At 36.6% G+C, this 16397-nt stretch overlaps 1 protein-coding gene across 1 annotated transcript in view; it reads right to left on the reverse strand.

The window, feature by feature from the left end:
* Positions 1-712: 712 nt before the first annotated feature.
* Positions 713-16397, reverse strand: part of Kcnh8 (potassium voltage-gated channel subfamily H member 8) — a 393302-nt gene continuing 377617 nt past the window's right edge. Inside the window, exon 16 of the mRNA XM_004631594.1 lies at positions 713-2444. Coding sequence (XP_004631651.1) covers positions 1740-2444 — 705 coding nt within the window. The 3' untranslated portion in view covers positions 713-1739. The remainder of the gene's footprint in view (positions 2445-16397) is intronic.

Raw genomic sequence — 16397 nt, forward strand, 5'->3', positions numbered from 1 at the left:
ACATCGTATTTGAAGAAAAGAATGTTAGTCATTATTGTTGATCTCAGTAACAGCGGTGTTAGTTTGCCAGGTGGGCCTTAGAGCACCAAGGCTCCTGGTTCTTTTTAAATGGTAACAAAAATCATTACATAGATAGGACAAGGACAAAGGAGGAACTTAGATGAGTAAGTGAATTCTGGAATTCTGTCTTTGCCTCAAGTTTTAGCTTAGGGAGAGTTTAATTTTTCTAGTTAAGTTTAGGTTATATTATTCAGAACCTCAGAACTTTTGGGTTGTTTAGCTGTTTCTAATGATACAGTCCTCAGACTGATTATTCTTTGTAGCAAGAAATAAAGACAGGAACACTCTAGGGTGTGAACATGTTTTCTAGAACATTCTGGGCTCCTCAAGCCCTATGTATTCTTCAGTGTAAAATGCAATTCAAGTGAAATCATCGCCAAATCCGGCATCAGAGTCAGTGTGTTGAACGGTGTGAGATGTGGGGAGAATTTAGATTCTACACTGTGTTGGCCTCTTACCGATGTGATCTCTGGGAAGTCTTCCTTTCCCTTGCCAAACAAGAATGCCAATAACTGCTTTGTATTACTTGCAGTTTGGTTAGAGTTTGAAAGGGAAAAGGTCAAATGCTGACCCAAAGCAAGCAGGACTCGTTTCCAGCAGTCACCGCTCAAAAGTTGTGGCTCCATTTGGAAATGATAGCTGGAAATGTTAGTTTTGGGGTCCTGAACCACAAAACACGATACCATAGGAGAGACACATCTGCTAGCCCAGTGGGGGCTGCCTGCATTTATGTCATGGCCACGAGGCAGCCCACGGATGGAGACTTCTTTTCCACTGTACCAGAAGCTCACGTCATTGATACTCAGTCCAAGTTTTTATTTCATTAATAAAATATGACCTCACTTTTCTTTTGTAATTCAGAAGTGTGAGGATACATTTGTTGCAAATTGCATGCAGATAAAAGGGAGACTCCTTTTGAAACTACATCCTCTTAATAATAAATAATTTTTGATCTACTATACATAACAGTAGTGCATTTTGTATTAAAACAGCAAGCTTCCTTCTTTTTTTTTGTTTACCAAAATGAAAAGAAAACATTCATTTCTTTATAAATATTTTAAATAGTTTAAATACATCTTTCATACCAAGGATATAAAAATAGCTTCTTTTTTGATAAATAAAGACGTTTTCATTTACATGGCAAATAACGTGCGGATAGCTAACTGGTGGCCACCAGCTCTATTGGAGTGATTGTCTAGGAGAGGACATGCAGGGATTATTGTCCCTTTGCCTTCACAAAAAGAAAAATAGATCAGCAGGAGCTGGGCACTCCCAAGGCCAACAGTGCTATGGATATTGTTCAGCAATGACGAACAGGCACTGTGGAAAAACCTTTGCTGAGCTTTCACAAAGGCCACCAGGACAGAGCTAATCCACAAAATCTTTGTCTCGGACCTCTAGCTGCTTCGAATCTCCTGGTCCCTGAACTTTTACCAAAGTTTGTCAGACAGACCAGCAAGTTAATACCTGTGCAGAAAAATGTTTATATTATGCTCTAGGATCTAGAAATTATTTGCTACAGTATGGAGGTGGCCGTGCCTTCCCCTGCCTCCTTCCACTCTCCTGGAGGATTCCCGTCTTTGTCCAGTCTTCATGTCCACCAGAGGCAAAAAAAGGCAAACGAAAGCTGTCATGCATTTGTGGGTTTGAAATTGGCAGCTGCATCCTATGTGTTGATATCATACATCTATGGCTTTGTTGTCCTTCACTTCTGCTGTGCTTGTGATAACTTCCAGGGGAAAGTTCTCCAAGGGTCTGGTAGAGACAGATGCTGTCCCTTCTTGGTCCCAGGAGCCTGGCAAGTTTTCCAGACTGAAGGAACTAACAGGTCCCTGACTGAAGCTGCCCTCCTCTGATCTGCTTGGGAGAACCAGGTGCAAAGATGCTTCTGAGGAGGAGCAGGCAGAGGATGACAGTGTTGCCGAAATGGACTGCAAAGGCGTCAGTGTAGTGTCCGAATGTGGAGAGATGCACCTTAAAAACTGTAAATGACCTTCTTGGACGACCTGGTAGTGGGAAGGTGAACAATCCACGTTTGGAGAATGGAAAAGGTCACTCTCTACAGGATTTTTCACATGAAGTCCTGTTTGTTGGGGGCTGCTTCCTACAGAGGAGGGATCCACACTCCAAATGTCAGAAGTGATGGTACTGTGGCACAGTTGTGCTTGGTCATAAGCAGCCACACCTGCCTGCAAGTGCAGGCAAGGCTGGTGCGTGCTCCAGCTCATCCTGGACTGTAAGGTCTCCCTGGAGGGACACACAGGGGTGGCATGCAGAGAGCAAAGCTGGGACGGCTGCTGAGGTGACAGAACATTTTCCAGAAGGTGCATCACATTCCTCATGTCTTTACCTAACTGGGATACCTCCTGAGTCAATGTGGTTACCTGTGCAAATAAACCAGAAGAAAAGGCAGCAGTTAGCAGCATGTAGTTTACCAGGTTTCCAAGTAGTACAGTGTGGAAGTGAGATTTCTTAGACAGTAGGTCCCAATGGCTGCTTAAATTCAATCAAACTGAACTGGTGAATGAGTAGGACTGGTCATCTAGGTAACATGCACCTTCATGTAAAGCCATTCTCATTCTGAAGGCAGCTAGAGGGATATCTATCTATCTAATCTATCTATCTATCTATCTATCTATCTATCTATCTATCTATCTATCTATCTTTGGGCTCTTAGTGACTCTGGGGTTCTTGAAAAGAACTGGGTGTATGACTCCATCAGCCCTTAAACACTGATGGTATTTTTGGCTTTCTTGGAAGGAATGGATTGCAAAGTGATACTCAAAAGTTATCAGACACTTTAAACAGTGTGCAGGAACAGACTATGTGAAAGCTCTCAGCACACTGAGAACCACCTGCTGGGGTGGGACACCAAACACTTGGCACTCTGTAGTGCAGATTCACACTATTATAGGGGTAGAGGCCAAGGGTCTTTTTGTGGTGATAAGTGAGACTCACACAGGATTTGCTAAGGAGAAAATTTTTGAAACGTGGAAAGCTATAAAATGAGGATAAAGAAGAAAGTAAAAGATCTTTAGGGTGAGCAGGTACAGATAAGATCATGGGAACCCGGGAGTCCTGGAACCCATCAGAGAACTGAGGACCTCATAAAATTATAACCTCAACTGTAGTCCATGTGCTTTGTTCAGTTTGGTATGGAGTAAAATATTTAGTGTTTATCAAAGGAGACATGTTCTCTAGCTACAGATATATCACTAAGACATCTTCATTTTTTATTTTCTACTTAAAACTAGTAACAGATTTCACTGTAGGAGTTATTCTCCTAACAATCACATCAGTTGTTTAGTGTGAGGCTACCAGAAACCAGAAAATTAAATTTGACTCCAATAAAGGCTTTTCTTTTTCTTCTGAATGCTTGCATTTCTCAAAGTGAGGAAGCATTATATTTCAAAAAACAGGAAACTACATATATTTTAACTTTTATTAGGTTCATAAGACTAATACAGTGTTTCAATGTTTTGCCTTCATTGCTGTAGCACTTGGTGTTTTGTGAAAGACTGCTTTATGACTTGTTTCGTCCACGTGCACCATTAACCTCCAATCAAAGCAGCTGGATGTCTCAGCTCAAGACATGTCCATCGGGACAAAAGAAAAGGCAGCTTCAATTTTTGTGGCACTGAAACCAATTGTTCTACACAGATTGTCTTCAACACTGAAGCACACATTTTGAGTTTATCAAGAGTTTCATTCAGTCCACTTCCTGTGAATGCGTTCTGAAACTGATTCCCCCTGGCAGGCCCACAGGAGGTAGCACTTGCTCAAAGTCAGGCATTAAAAAAGGCCAGAAGGAGTTTTTTCCCCTTGGTTTAGGCAACCAACTGGTAACACCTGCCCTGAAATTGCCAGGCCAAAACTCTTTCTTCCCTGCTGTGGGCATAGAACTCAGAGGATCTGACCGAATACTTGTTCAAACTTTTCACGGATATAACATTTCTGGAGATAAGAAATAGCTTAAGAAGTGAAACAGTGAATCAGAAAAAGAGTCAGTGTGCTTTGAAATTTTCACTACAGCATGTACAAAGCATGAAGATAAAAGAAAAGCTGCCTGAAATGTTAATTCAACATCACATAACTAAACAGCACCACCTCCAAAAATCATAGGAGACTGATTTAATACACACAGTCAATTCTCTTCATAGCGAATTATATGTATAGTTTAAAAAAGGATTTACCATAGATTAAAAATAAACCCTATTTTTTTAAATAAATAATTTTATTGAGAGACAAATAGCAATGAGACAGTTTTTAAACCTATTACGAGCACAGTTTCAATAATTAATACATTGCATATTGTTGTCTTAGTGGTTATTCATTGTACAAGATGCAGACATGATATCCTGTCCACAAACACTATTAGAACAAATCTCCCTATTCACTGAATTAAGAGAATGCAGCTGTATATCTATCCTATTTCGAATATACAGATACAAAATGGTCATTCATTTGTATCTCCCTTTTTTTGTTTAGTTTTGTCAGAGAAGGGTATTCCATTGCCATTCAAATATTGTAGGTGCATGAATTCAGCAAAATAATCCAATATAATCCAGTAGTCCATCATAGTAGTGGGTTTTCCATAGGAATGGCAATGTCAGAAGTTGTTGACTTGAGCCTTTTACAGCTCAGCATATTAATATGACTTTACTTTTTATACTTCTAAACCCTAGTTTAGATGAACTGCTTTTCCAAGCTTCTAAAATGACCAAAGAACCTCCTTTTCATGGAGATTCTCCTAACTTTTACTGAGCATTTATCACACATGAAGGTCTTGAACTTGGAATAGGAATGCAGGGTCTTGATTGGCTCCAGGAATGTAAACAGGCATTAACATTGTCAGAAAACAAATTACTAAGCTAGCATGAACTAAAAGGAGCAAAGAGTATAATGATCAATTTATGTTAGGAAGAGCTCTGTCACTGTGTCTCTGGGGACACACCCCTGCACCTTATTAAAGGCACAGGAGGGAATTAATCCCTGTAAAATAACCAATCCCTCCTCTCCCTTTTCAAGGACAAATTCATCCTCACAAGTCACAAGACAAGACAGTATCCCCTGAAGGCAGAGATCATGTTGACACCAGAGGTGACAACTACTATCACAGAAAATGCAGCCGAGTTTTTTTTCTTTCTTTCTTTCTTTCTTTCTTTCTTTCTTTCTTTCTTTCTTTCTTTCTTTCTTTCTTTCAATCTTCCTGTTGGGCTTGAGAACTCTGTCTAAAACAAGAAACATGTTATTCTTTATCAAATATAGAAAGCAAAGATTCTACTTTCTGAGAGTTATGAGGTTCAAGACAGAGATTTAGGTAAGAAGACTTGCAATTGTAGGAAAAAGGTTGTTGGGACTCCTTAGTGACCAAGCCTCTGTCCAGTTAAGGAGACCTATCTTCCAACTACAACTTAAAACTAGAGTACTGCAGTGATAGAAAAGGGAAAACAAACTCATTCATTCTTACCAGAGGAACCAAATATTTTCTATGTACCTCAACAGCAGCCTAAAATCTTTAAGTGTTTCTACCATTCATATTAGAAACCCAATTTCTTTTTGATTAGCTATTTTAAAAAAGTCTTTCAGAAGCCACATTTCATGTTTGAAATCCCACATCCTGCATTTTCCCCTCTTCTCAGACTGGGTAGAGTGAGGGCTTTCCTTACTGCCCTGAGCTGTTCTCCTCTGACTCTTTCTGCTTTTTGCTTTCCTTGTCTCCCTTCAAGCTTCTTGATTTTTCTCTGGAGAGCTTCTCTCTTCTTATACTTATGTAATAATTTTAGATCTGATCTCATATCATACCTGGACTGTCTATTCTATAATTAGGTAACGAGTTTCTTTCAGGCAGAAAGACACATACTTCAGTACTTTCTGGATTCAGAGCAATGCCTGGAATGTACATACAATCTATATTTTGAAAGTAAAAGTAAATATAATTCCTGATATATATATTTTTTTGCATTTTTGGTCTTCAGATCACTTTCAATTTTGATCTTATTTTCTTTCATAATTTCATTATAAAAATCTGGTACAAAACTGTACTGAAAAATCTGTTTTTATTCTAAGTACATATATTAAAATGGGCATTATATGACTGTTTGCATTTTTATATTTGAATTTTCTAGTCTAAAGTCATTATTATCCCAAAGGTTATAAGAAAAAGCAACAATTCCACTGTTAAGAATCCTTTTTCTCTTATTGTTTTACCTCCATATTACAAAAAAGGGATCTCTATTGGTCAAGTCTTCTGCTAGGCTTCAATTATCTTACTATTTTCTCAAGTAGACTGATACAAACCCAACTTCAATAGGTAGTTTCAATTCTCTGGGAAATCCCTCCATTTTCTGATCCCTAGATATCCTATCTACATTATTAATGTCAAGTTACAAGTTCAATTAAGTTATTATTTATTAGCTAAAGCTTAGCAACCTTTTTGCCTGCCTGGGTGGTGCCCTGGTGGATGACTATTTTGTACGTGGCTTTTTGATTCTTTCCACTTAAAGAACTTGTGCAAAAAGAAACTTAATATATATTTTTCTCTTATTTGTTTGTTCTCTTACTTTATACATTTTTCTTCCTCCTTTTTCTCCTTCCTTCTCTTCCTCTTTATTCTTTTTTGGATATAAACCTATCAGTATGGCATTGAACACTGTTGGCAAAACCAGTTCACCAACACCATCTGCACAACCAATTGCTCATATCCAAGACTTCTCTACCCCTTCCACAGTCCCAACTGTTGGAAGGAAAGCCATGCAAACACCATCTGTGATTCCAAGTAATTCAGTTTTCTATCCAAAACTTTGGAATAGCTAAAGATTCTTCCTTCTCTGCTCTCCCAGGATAATGCAGGAGCCACACACATGACCTGGTGACAAGCAGATGTGCAGGCCATGCCTTTGTTTCTGCTGAGCACTACTTTTTGTCATGCATGGGGATACTTCTGTGGTAACAGACTTGTCCATTGGCCATGATAATCTTTTTTTTTTTTTTTTTTTTTGGTGGAACTGGGGATTGAACTCAGCACCTTGCACTTGCCAGGGAAGTGCTTATTCCACTGAGCCATCTCCCTAGTCCCTTCGCCATGATAATCTGAGGCCAACCTTTCCATAGGACTTACTAACACAACTTTTGTTTCTATTATATTGAAGGTTCCTCAAATCTTCTGTTGGTTTATGAGGAATTTTTGCTGCCTTCCATTTCCAAAAGATTTGAATTCTAATGACCTATCCTCCAAATAATGTTTACTTAGTTCCACTGATATAATGTTGCATTTTACCTTCCTCTGCACATGTCCTCAAGGGCCTTATTGTTAGGATTAAATAATATAACAGATATAAAATGTAGTCCACATATAACTAGTATGCATGTTGGAATCCCAGCATAAATCCAGCATAACTAGATTTAACAATGCAAAGTAGGCACTAAACTTAGTTGAGAAATTTTTGCATTTTAGGGAATACTGATTCAAGAGACATTTTGCCCCAAGAAATTTTTTTTTTAAATCACAATTATCTCTCTAATTCTTCCTTGGCATTGATAAATAAGTTCTTTGAACACACTGTGACATAAGTTTCAGAAGAGTCTTTACTTTTAAGTATTGCCTTGAATGGATTGTTGTTAAAATAGCAAGAAGTAATGGAAATAATTGTAGTCACTGAAAATATTGCTCAAGATCTTGGGTGTCCGTCTATTGTTTAAGTAACTGTGGTCAAGTGGATTGAAAATTTTCTATAAATGATCTGTAAGACAAAAATGAAAGAATGGGCAGCTTCGTGTTGATTTGAATTGAATAAGGACCAATGGAGGCTAGGGGAGGGGTGGGCAGGGATAACAGATTTTCATTAGTTCGTTAAAATAGCTCATGCCCCTGCACAATCCTGCCACAAAGTAAGTACAATAAATTGTTATTGATACATGAATATGGTAGTAAACAGGAAGCCACACAGTGAACTTCTTAATACAAATTAATGGTGTTTTCAACTGACTTTTTTTTTTTTTGTATTTTTGAGAAAGGGTCTACAGGGTGTTTAGGGTCTCACTACTGGATCAGACTCATAGTGATCCATCTGTTTACAGCCTCCCAAGACCTAGGATTACAGGCACGCACCACCACGCCCAGTCTCAATTGCTGTCTTAGCACATCCCCCTAGGGCACCCACACAGGCCAGGGGATCAAACCCCCAACCCCTGCACCTGTTTTAAGGTGCGTTAATCCTCTGAGCTATTTGGCCAGTCCTTCAACTGAATTGAAATAACTTATTTTCACCAACCTCCCCTAAACATCAAGAGATGATGCATGTCCCTATACATCTAACAGAAAAAAATATTTCACATGATTTCAGTGTCTCCTAGAAATCCCCACCGCTTGGAAATGATTTTCAAACACTATTTGGTTATATGATCCAAGGTATTCACGACTTAATGACCTATCCTCCAAATAACACCACGCATTGCCAGCTTTTGAGTTGTATTGTGTTTTTAGCATGTGCACTGATATTTTATTCTAGTGTGTCTTTAGATTATACCTTGGAAATATAAGTTTCTAACAAAGGCCAGGAAAAAAAATGTACCTTTTACAATGCTTTTCCTTTTACATAAAAATAGCTTTCCTTCATCTTCATGTTTTCTTTTCCCCAGTCTTGGCTATTAGTATGGTTTTATTCATGGGCTTTGAGTATATCTGGAACTTTAGTTGGTAGGCAGAGAAAAAAAATGTGGTTTCCTTTTTTATGCACTCAGTGAGCAGATGGGGAATGCATCTGTTGACATAATCTTCTTAGCTTGGAGAGATCTTGACCTGTCACTCATTTTTTTCCAAATGTGTACACATTTTCATACTAGACACAATTTTCCTAAATTTATGGGTACTAATTACACCAATCGTCTTCACCTGCCACAAACACATATACATTTTTACAAGCTCTGATTCAGGTAATTAAACAATCTCTCATTTCGTCCTTTGTTATGTCTTATATGTGTAATGAGATTCAGACAACTTCAATCAAACTCCGTACACAGGCAAAACAAAAGAGATGATAGGCATAATTTCCTCCTCGTGCTTTTTGCTTCACAAAGTGTTCAAAAACAAGTGCCAGTGTTCATCTGTCAGCTAAAATAGTATCCATACTTTGCACTTGCATATACTTCTCTAAGTGAGGATCACAGTCTCATCTCTAGCAAAAGTTGTACATCTTTCTCTACAGCTGGAGATACTAGAAGGCGGGGAGGTGAAGTGGTTGGTCCTAGGTCGCACAGGAATAGTACTTGGTGTTTTACTTTTGCAGGTATAGCTTCTATCTCTTGAATTATGGCCACAGAAGAATTCCAAGTCTAGCATTACCAATACAAATGACCAGTTGTAGTCTGTAAGGTGATCACTTCAATGGCTTCCCTGAGACTCTGTAAGTGCAGGCTTCGCACGTAACTTTATTACTTCAATTGCACTATAGCAATCCACCCTTTATCAACCTGCTGCTTTCCACATCTGTTTTGCTGGTTTCTAGTATCTAACTTGCTGTCTGTCTACGAGATCATTACCTCCACCTATAAACATCAAACAAACTCATCCACTCTCAGGATATCAGCTGTGAATAACAGCGCTCGTCACACTTTAATGCACATGGAAATTACCAGGGATCTTGAGGACATGTATGTTCAGACTCAGTCTGTCTGGGAGGAGTCTTATATTCTGCCTTTCTGACAGCCTCTGGTTAAAACCAGTGTTGTTGGTCTGATTTGTGTAGCAGTCCTATCATCAGTTCCTAGTCTTCTGATTTTTTAAAATACTTTTTAATGGACAGAAATGAAATATATTCATCATACATAGGTGACTACTACAAACAATTTAAAATATCAGTTACCTCACCTCACATTTTCTTGTGGTGAGAAAATTACTACCTCAGCAATTTTCAGTGTGCAATGCATTGTTATTAACTATAACCACCAAGTTGTACAATACAACTCCTGAATTTATTTCATCTGTGTAACTAAAATTCTGTATCTTTTGATTAACATCTTCCCAACCCTGATCCAGGCCCTGGTAACCACTATTCTCTCTGCTACTAAAGACATCAACAATTGCTACACAGTTTCTTTCTCATCTCTTATGGATCTTTTGGTTAACTCTTCTTACAATGACTGATATTTCACTAAGAGATTAAAGTTAAAAGTAACCTGAGGTTTTTTTTTTTTTTTTTTTTTTTTCAATTCCTCGGCAATCGACAGATGACAATGAGTTGTTTTACAAAGCACATGGTTTTGGTTGACTTCCTTATTGTGATGTTCACAAGAAGTGGTGCCCAATCTCTTGATCCATTCATTTGGGAAATGTTGCTAAATAGTGGAATTCCAGCTGTAATTCCATTTAATTTTCTAACTTTATTTAGTTCAAATAATTTTAGAAGGAATTATTTCTTTCGTAAGTAATCTGATGTACAAGAAAAGAAAGAAAAACACTTGGTTTTCTCTTTTATAAAAATCAGTTTTATTTTCACTTTTTTTTTTTGTATTGGGGATTGAATTTGGGAACCAATACTTGCCAGGCAGATGCTTATGCCACTCAGCTATGTCCCTGGCCCCTCAATTTCTCTCTCATCATCTGAAGTTGACCAATTAGTTTTTTTTCTAAAAAATTTTTTGAAAAATAATTGACTTAAACATAGCTTTTTAATTAGCTTAGTTTATTGGTACATTTATGTACATCATTACATACAATAATCACATGAATTTTAGGGAATTAATACTTGTACATAAAATAACTTGATTATTTTTTCCCATTCCATTACCCTCCCTTCCACCCCCTTTTTTCTCCTTATTTACAAAAACTTTGGCTAAAGCAGATACGGGTTTTTTTTATTCAATGGAATAGTACTCTGCCATAAATAAGAATAAGCTTGAGGCATTTCCAACTAAATAGATGCATCTTGAGGCCATGCCCTTAAGTGAAATAAATCAGATGCACATGTGTAAATGCTTTGTTTCTCTGGTGTGAGAAACTGAAAGTGTAAACAAGGAGCAAAATATATAAAAGATATGGAATAGGAAGAAAATGTTCAAATGGGAAGAACAAGAGAGTGTGGAGAGGGAAAAGAAGGAAGGGAAAAGAAAAATGGAAACATTTTTATTTTTGCACCACTTTATCTTACTTTTGTTCAATGGGAGACTTTACCCGTTTGATATTTGATGGCCAGTTTTGTTGACTATAAAATATTTAGTTTACATTTTCATTTCTTAAGAAAAAATTATATATTTTTATGGTCATTTCATCTTTTAAGAAAAGTACTGTCTCAGGGAAGAAACAACTTCCTAAGGATACTGGAGAGCTGTTTCAAAAATCATTCGGAACAAGGCCCGTGAATGGAAGTGGAGAGTCCGGGTCACACTCTGCCCTAAGAGGTAATAAAAACCGTTGAGTTTAAAAATTAAAAAAATAAAAATAAAAATAAAAGAAAATGGGCTGCCTCAAAGACTAATGTCTAGTAGATCAGTATTTTCCCATGTAAATTCTGTAGAAGAAGTTTCCTGAGCAAATCTCTAAGACATTTATCCTTTACTTTAAAGTCTGATTCCACTAGACTGTTACTCAACATGTAGTTTGAAATCTTTTTTATTTAGCTGAGTTATTGAATTATCATTTTCTATTTATTTGAGTCCCAGAATTTGACTTCAGAGTTCTATTTTTTCTATTAGATCTTTATTTCTCATACTTTCCCGCTCAAATTCCCTTTAAAATTTTTTCTTCATTTAGAAGATTTAAATTTGCTCCCTTTAACTCTTGCTTTCTATTATTTATTTTTTATGTTGCTTCTAATTTAGTATCAATTTATAAAATAATCTTTCATTTTAATTTTTATCTTTTTTTCTTTTGCTATCTAATGCTTCCTTAAACTCTATCAATTCATGAAATAAGAAAGAAAAACTTTTTAAAAATATAAACATTATTTCTTTAAGGTACGATATCTAAAGCACGACAACATATTTTTATTTGATAAACATGATAATTACTTAAACATCTGTTATGACAATTTCTATATATTTAAAATAGTTTGAAGTTAAAGAAAGCTAAATTTACTATTCATGCTGGAATCTTATTTTATTTATTTTTTTTCATAATTTTATTGAGAAACAAATAGCAATGAGACAGTTTCAAATCAAATTTAGAATCTTATTTTAAAGATGTATCTGTATAGCTTTTGTTTTCTTAATGTATTTGGTACAGGGTCTACAGGGTCTCACTACCTAGATCAGACTCCTAGTGATCCTCCAGTTTTCAGCCTCGCAAGTGTGGGGATTACAGGCGTATGACACCACGTCCAGTCTCAGTCGCTATCTCAGTGTGCCCAAGGGGTGGGGGTGGCAGGGCATCCTGGGAATGAACCCCGGCTGCTACGCTCTGCCTAAACAGGTGCTTTAGTCAGCTGAGCTATCTGGCTGGTCCTTGTATAGCTTTAATTCTTTTTTTAATTTTTTTATTTTTTTTCTATTTTATTTTTTTTTCAAAATTTTATTGATACACAGCAATGAGACAGTTTCAAATCAAATCGGAAGTACAGTTTCAGCAAATAACACACTGCATATATTCTTCTTAGTGGTTAATTGCTGTACAAGATGCGGACTTGAGATCCTACTTACAAACACCATTAGAACAAATCTATAGCTTTAATTCTTAAGAAAAGACTCCTAAATATGTTACTTTAAAAAACTATTTTTCATAAATTGTATCCCTTTTACCTCTGGTTATTGTAAACTAAAAAAAAATTTAAACTATTTATTTGGTACAGACTCTCACTACACAGCTCATAGTCATAGTAATCTTTCTGTCTCAGCCTCCCCAGTTCTAAGATTACAGATTTGTACCATCACACCCAGTATCAGTGGCAGGCTCAGCACGGGGCCAGCATGGTATGTGGTACCGAAGATCAAATGCAGGCACTTCAGCAGCCAAGCTATCTCTCCAGCCCCAGTTATTGTAAATTTCCATGATCATTTTTTATTACTCTAAATCAATGCTCACAAAAATACATAAAGCATAGGTGACAGACTTATTTCAATTAATGCAGCAATTCCTCTTTTACTCCCAGAGCATCTGAGTTATGAACACCCTTGGGCAAAAAGCTGATGTCTCCAGACCAAGGAGGAAATTTCTAGAGCCTCATGGGATTTGAAACTTGTTTGAAGTCTCTAGAAAAAGTTTTTTTCCAACTACTGGCACACCTCCTCTCTCACTCATGTTTTTTGATAATCATGACTTAGGTTAAAAAAAAGAAAAACTTCCTAATGAGCTCTTTAAAAACGCCATTCAAATTGGAAAGGAAATAGGTAAACTATCTGTTTTTAGATTCTATAGTCTTATCCAGAAAAATCATACTGGCAGAATTATTCTCAAAGGGGAAAAACTGAAAATATTTCCTCTACAATCAAGGCCAGACAAATACATCCACTCTCACTATTCCTAGTGAATATACTCTAACCACTTCAATACTTGAATTTTTTCAATAGCAATTATGCAAGAAAAAGAAATAAAAGAGATACAATCAGGAAAGGAAGAAGTCAAATTTTTGTTACAGAAAATATTATTCTATGCATAGTAGATCCTTAAAGTAGACTCTATCAAAAGACACTGAGAACTTATAAACATGTTCAGCAAAGTGGCAGCATACAAAATCAACTGTAAAAGCCAGTAACTCTTCTATACCCCCGTGATGCAGTAACTGAAAATCAAATCAAGAAAACATGTCTTTACATGCTCTTTGTATTTCTTCCTCTGAGAAGTGTGTGTTCATCTCAGATGCCCATTTTTGGATTGGGTTTTTTAATTTTGGGGGCCTGTTTTTTTTTTTTTTTTTTTTTTTAGTTCTTTATATATTCTAGAGAGAAGTCCTTTATATGAGTGGTTGTTGGTTAAGATGTTTTTTTCCCCCAATTTGTGGGTTATTTTTACTCTGTTGGTGATTTTTTAAAAAATTTATTTGGTATAGGGTCTCACTACACAGCTCAGACTCATACTGATCCTCCTGTTTTTAGCCTCCCCAGCACTGGGATTACAGGCATGCACCACCACCCCTGGACTCAGTGGCTGGTTCAGCGCACCCAGGAGTGGGGCCAGTTTGTCATGTAGTACTGGATATCGAAACCAGACCTAGTAATGTCTTTTGACTTGCAGAAACTTCTCAATAAGATGTGACCCCAGTTGTTGATACTTTGAAGTATTTCCAATGTGCTTTGATTTTTGTTCATGAATTCTCTGCCCATCCCTATATCTTCAAGATTTCTATCTACTTTTTTCCCAGTAGATTTAGTGTTTCTGTTTTTATGTTTAGATTTTTAATCCATTTTGACTTTAGTTTAGTGCATGATGAAACACCTGGATTAGTTTTAGTTTTCAGTATATGGAGAGCCAGTTTTTCCAGTACCATTTGTTAAAGAGGCTATCTTTCTTCCAGTGAACATGTTTGGACCCTTTGTCAAAAATAAGGAGACTTAGGGCTGGCAAGATAGCTCAGCAGACTGAGCAATTGCTTAGGCAAGCACAGGGGCCAGGGTTCAATCCCTGACACCACATGCCATGCTGGCCCCACTCCTAGGTGTGCTAAGCCAGCAATGAAGTCCAGGTGTAGTGGCACATGCCTCTAATCCCAGCTACCAGGCCAAAAACAGGAGGATCACTATGAGTCGGAGCTGTGTAGGGTCTGAGACCCTACCAAAAACAAAACAAACAAACAAAAAACAAGGTGGCTGAGTGTGTTTGTAGTTGTATATCCATCTTCTAATCTATTTCATTGATCCTCAGGTCTTTTTTATTGCCAGTATCATGCTGATTTTCTCACAATAGCTTTATAGTATAATTTCAAGTCATGGATTATGATGCCTCCTGCTCTCATTTGATGTCCAGGATTGCCTTTGCCATTCTAGGTCTTTTTTGATCCCAAATAAATTTTAGCAACATTTTTTCTAGAACTGTGAGGTATGTTGATGATATTTTGATAGAGATTGCATTAAATCTGTATAACAATTTTGGGACTATGGCTATTTTCACATATTTGTTCTTCCTAACCAGGAGCAAGGAAAGTCATTCCATTTTCTGAAATCTTCACTTCTCTCTTTTTTTAGTAGTATACTTTTCATTGTATAGATCTTTTACTTCATTTCTTAGAACAATTCCTAAGTATTCCATCTTTTGGATGCCATTGTGAAGGGTATTGTTTCTCTAATTCCTCTCTCAGTGAGTTGTTATCTGTGTAGAGGAATGCTATTGATTTTTGGTTGTTGACTTTGTATCCTGCTATGCTACTGAATTTGTTTATTAATTCTAGGGGCTTCTTGCAAAAATATGTAGATATTAATCTAACCCAACAGATGATACAAAGATTTCTACAGTGAAATTTATAGAACACAGAAAAAAATAATTGAAGACACGAGAAAAAGGAAAGATCTTCAGGCTCATGGATCAGCAGAGCTAATACTGCTTAAACAGTCATATTATTGAAAGTGGTCTAGTGATTCATGCAATCCCCATCAAATTCCAATATCTTTCTTCATGGAACTAACAAAACACAATCCAAAAATTTACATGTAAACACAAAATACCTGCAAGAGCCAAAGCAATCATTAGTAGGAAAAGGAGGGCAGGTGGTATCATAATACCCTGGTTTGAAACAAACAAATAAGCAAAAACAATACAAAACAAAACCAGTATGATACTGGCACAGAAATAAACACAGAAATCCATGATGTAGAGCTGAGGCCATGGGAACATACCCCTACGACACCGTATTTACAAATGGACCAAAAACATACATTGGAAAAAAGACTGTCTCTTTAATAAATGGTGCCATAAAAACTAGATATTTATATTAGAAAATTGAAACTAGCTCCATATTTGTCATCTTTTAAGAAAATCAATTAAAAATGAATAAAGTAATCTAGTCTAAGTTCTGAAACTTTAAAGGTGCTAAAAGTAAACATTGGGAAATATTTGATACCATAGGTACAAGGGAAAGACTTTCTGAATAGGACTCCAAGTGCACAGGAAATCATAACAAGAGTAGACAAATGCAATTATATCAAATTAAAAGTTGCTGTGTGGAAGGAGAACAAGCAGAAGAATGGCACAATTTATAAAGCCTAAACGTTGAGCCAGCCTAGGCACCCACAAGTAAGTTAATGGATAAATTACAGCTTTCTATATAGATTACATAGAAATATATAGAAGTAGAATATTTCATTAAGCATCACTGATATAGTCATTTACAGTCATCAAAAGATATATTTATACATCTATCTATCTATATATATCTATACATCTATATGTAGAGAGAGAGAGAAGAAAAAGAAAG

This window comes from Octodon degus, unplaced genomic scaffold (genome assembly GCF_000260255.1).
Source record: "Octodon degus isolate 3935 unplaced genomic scaffold, OctDeg1.0 scaffold00043, whole genome shotgun sequence".
NCBI classification, from domain to species: domain Eukaryota; kingdom Metazoa; phylum Chordata; class Mammalia; order Rodentia; family Octodontidae; genus Octodon; species Octodon degus.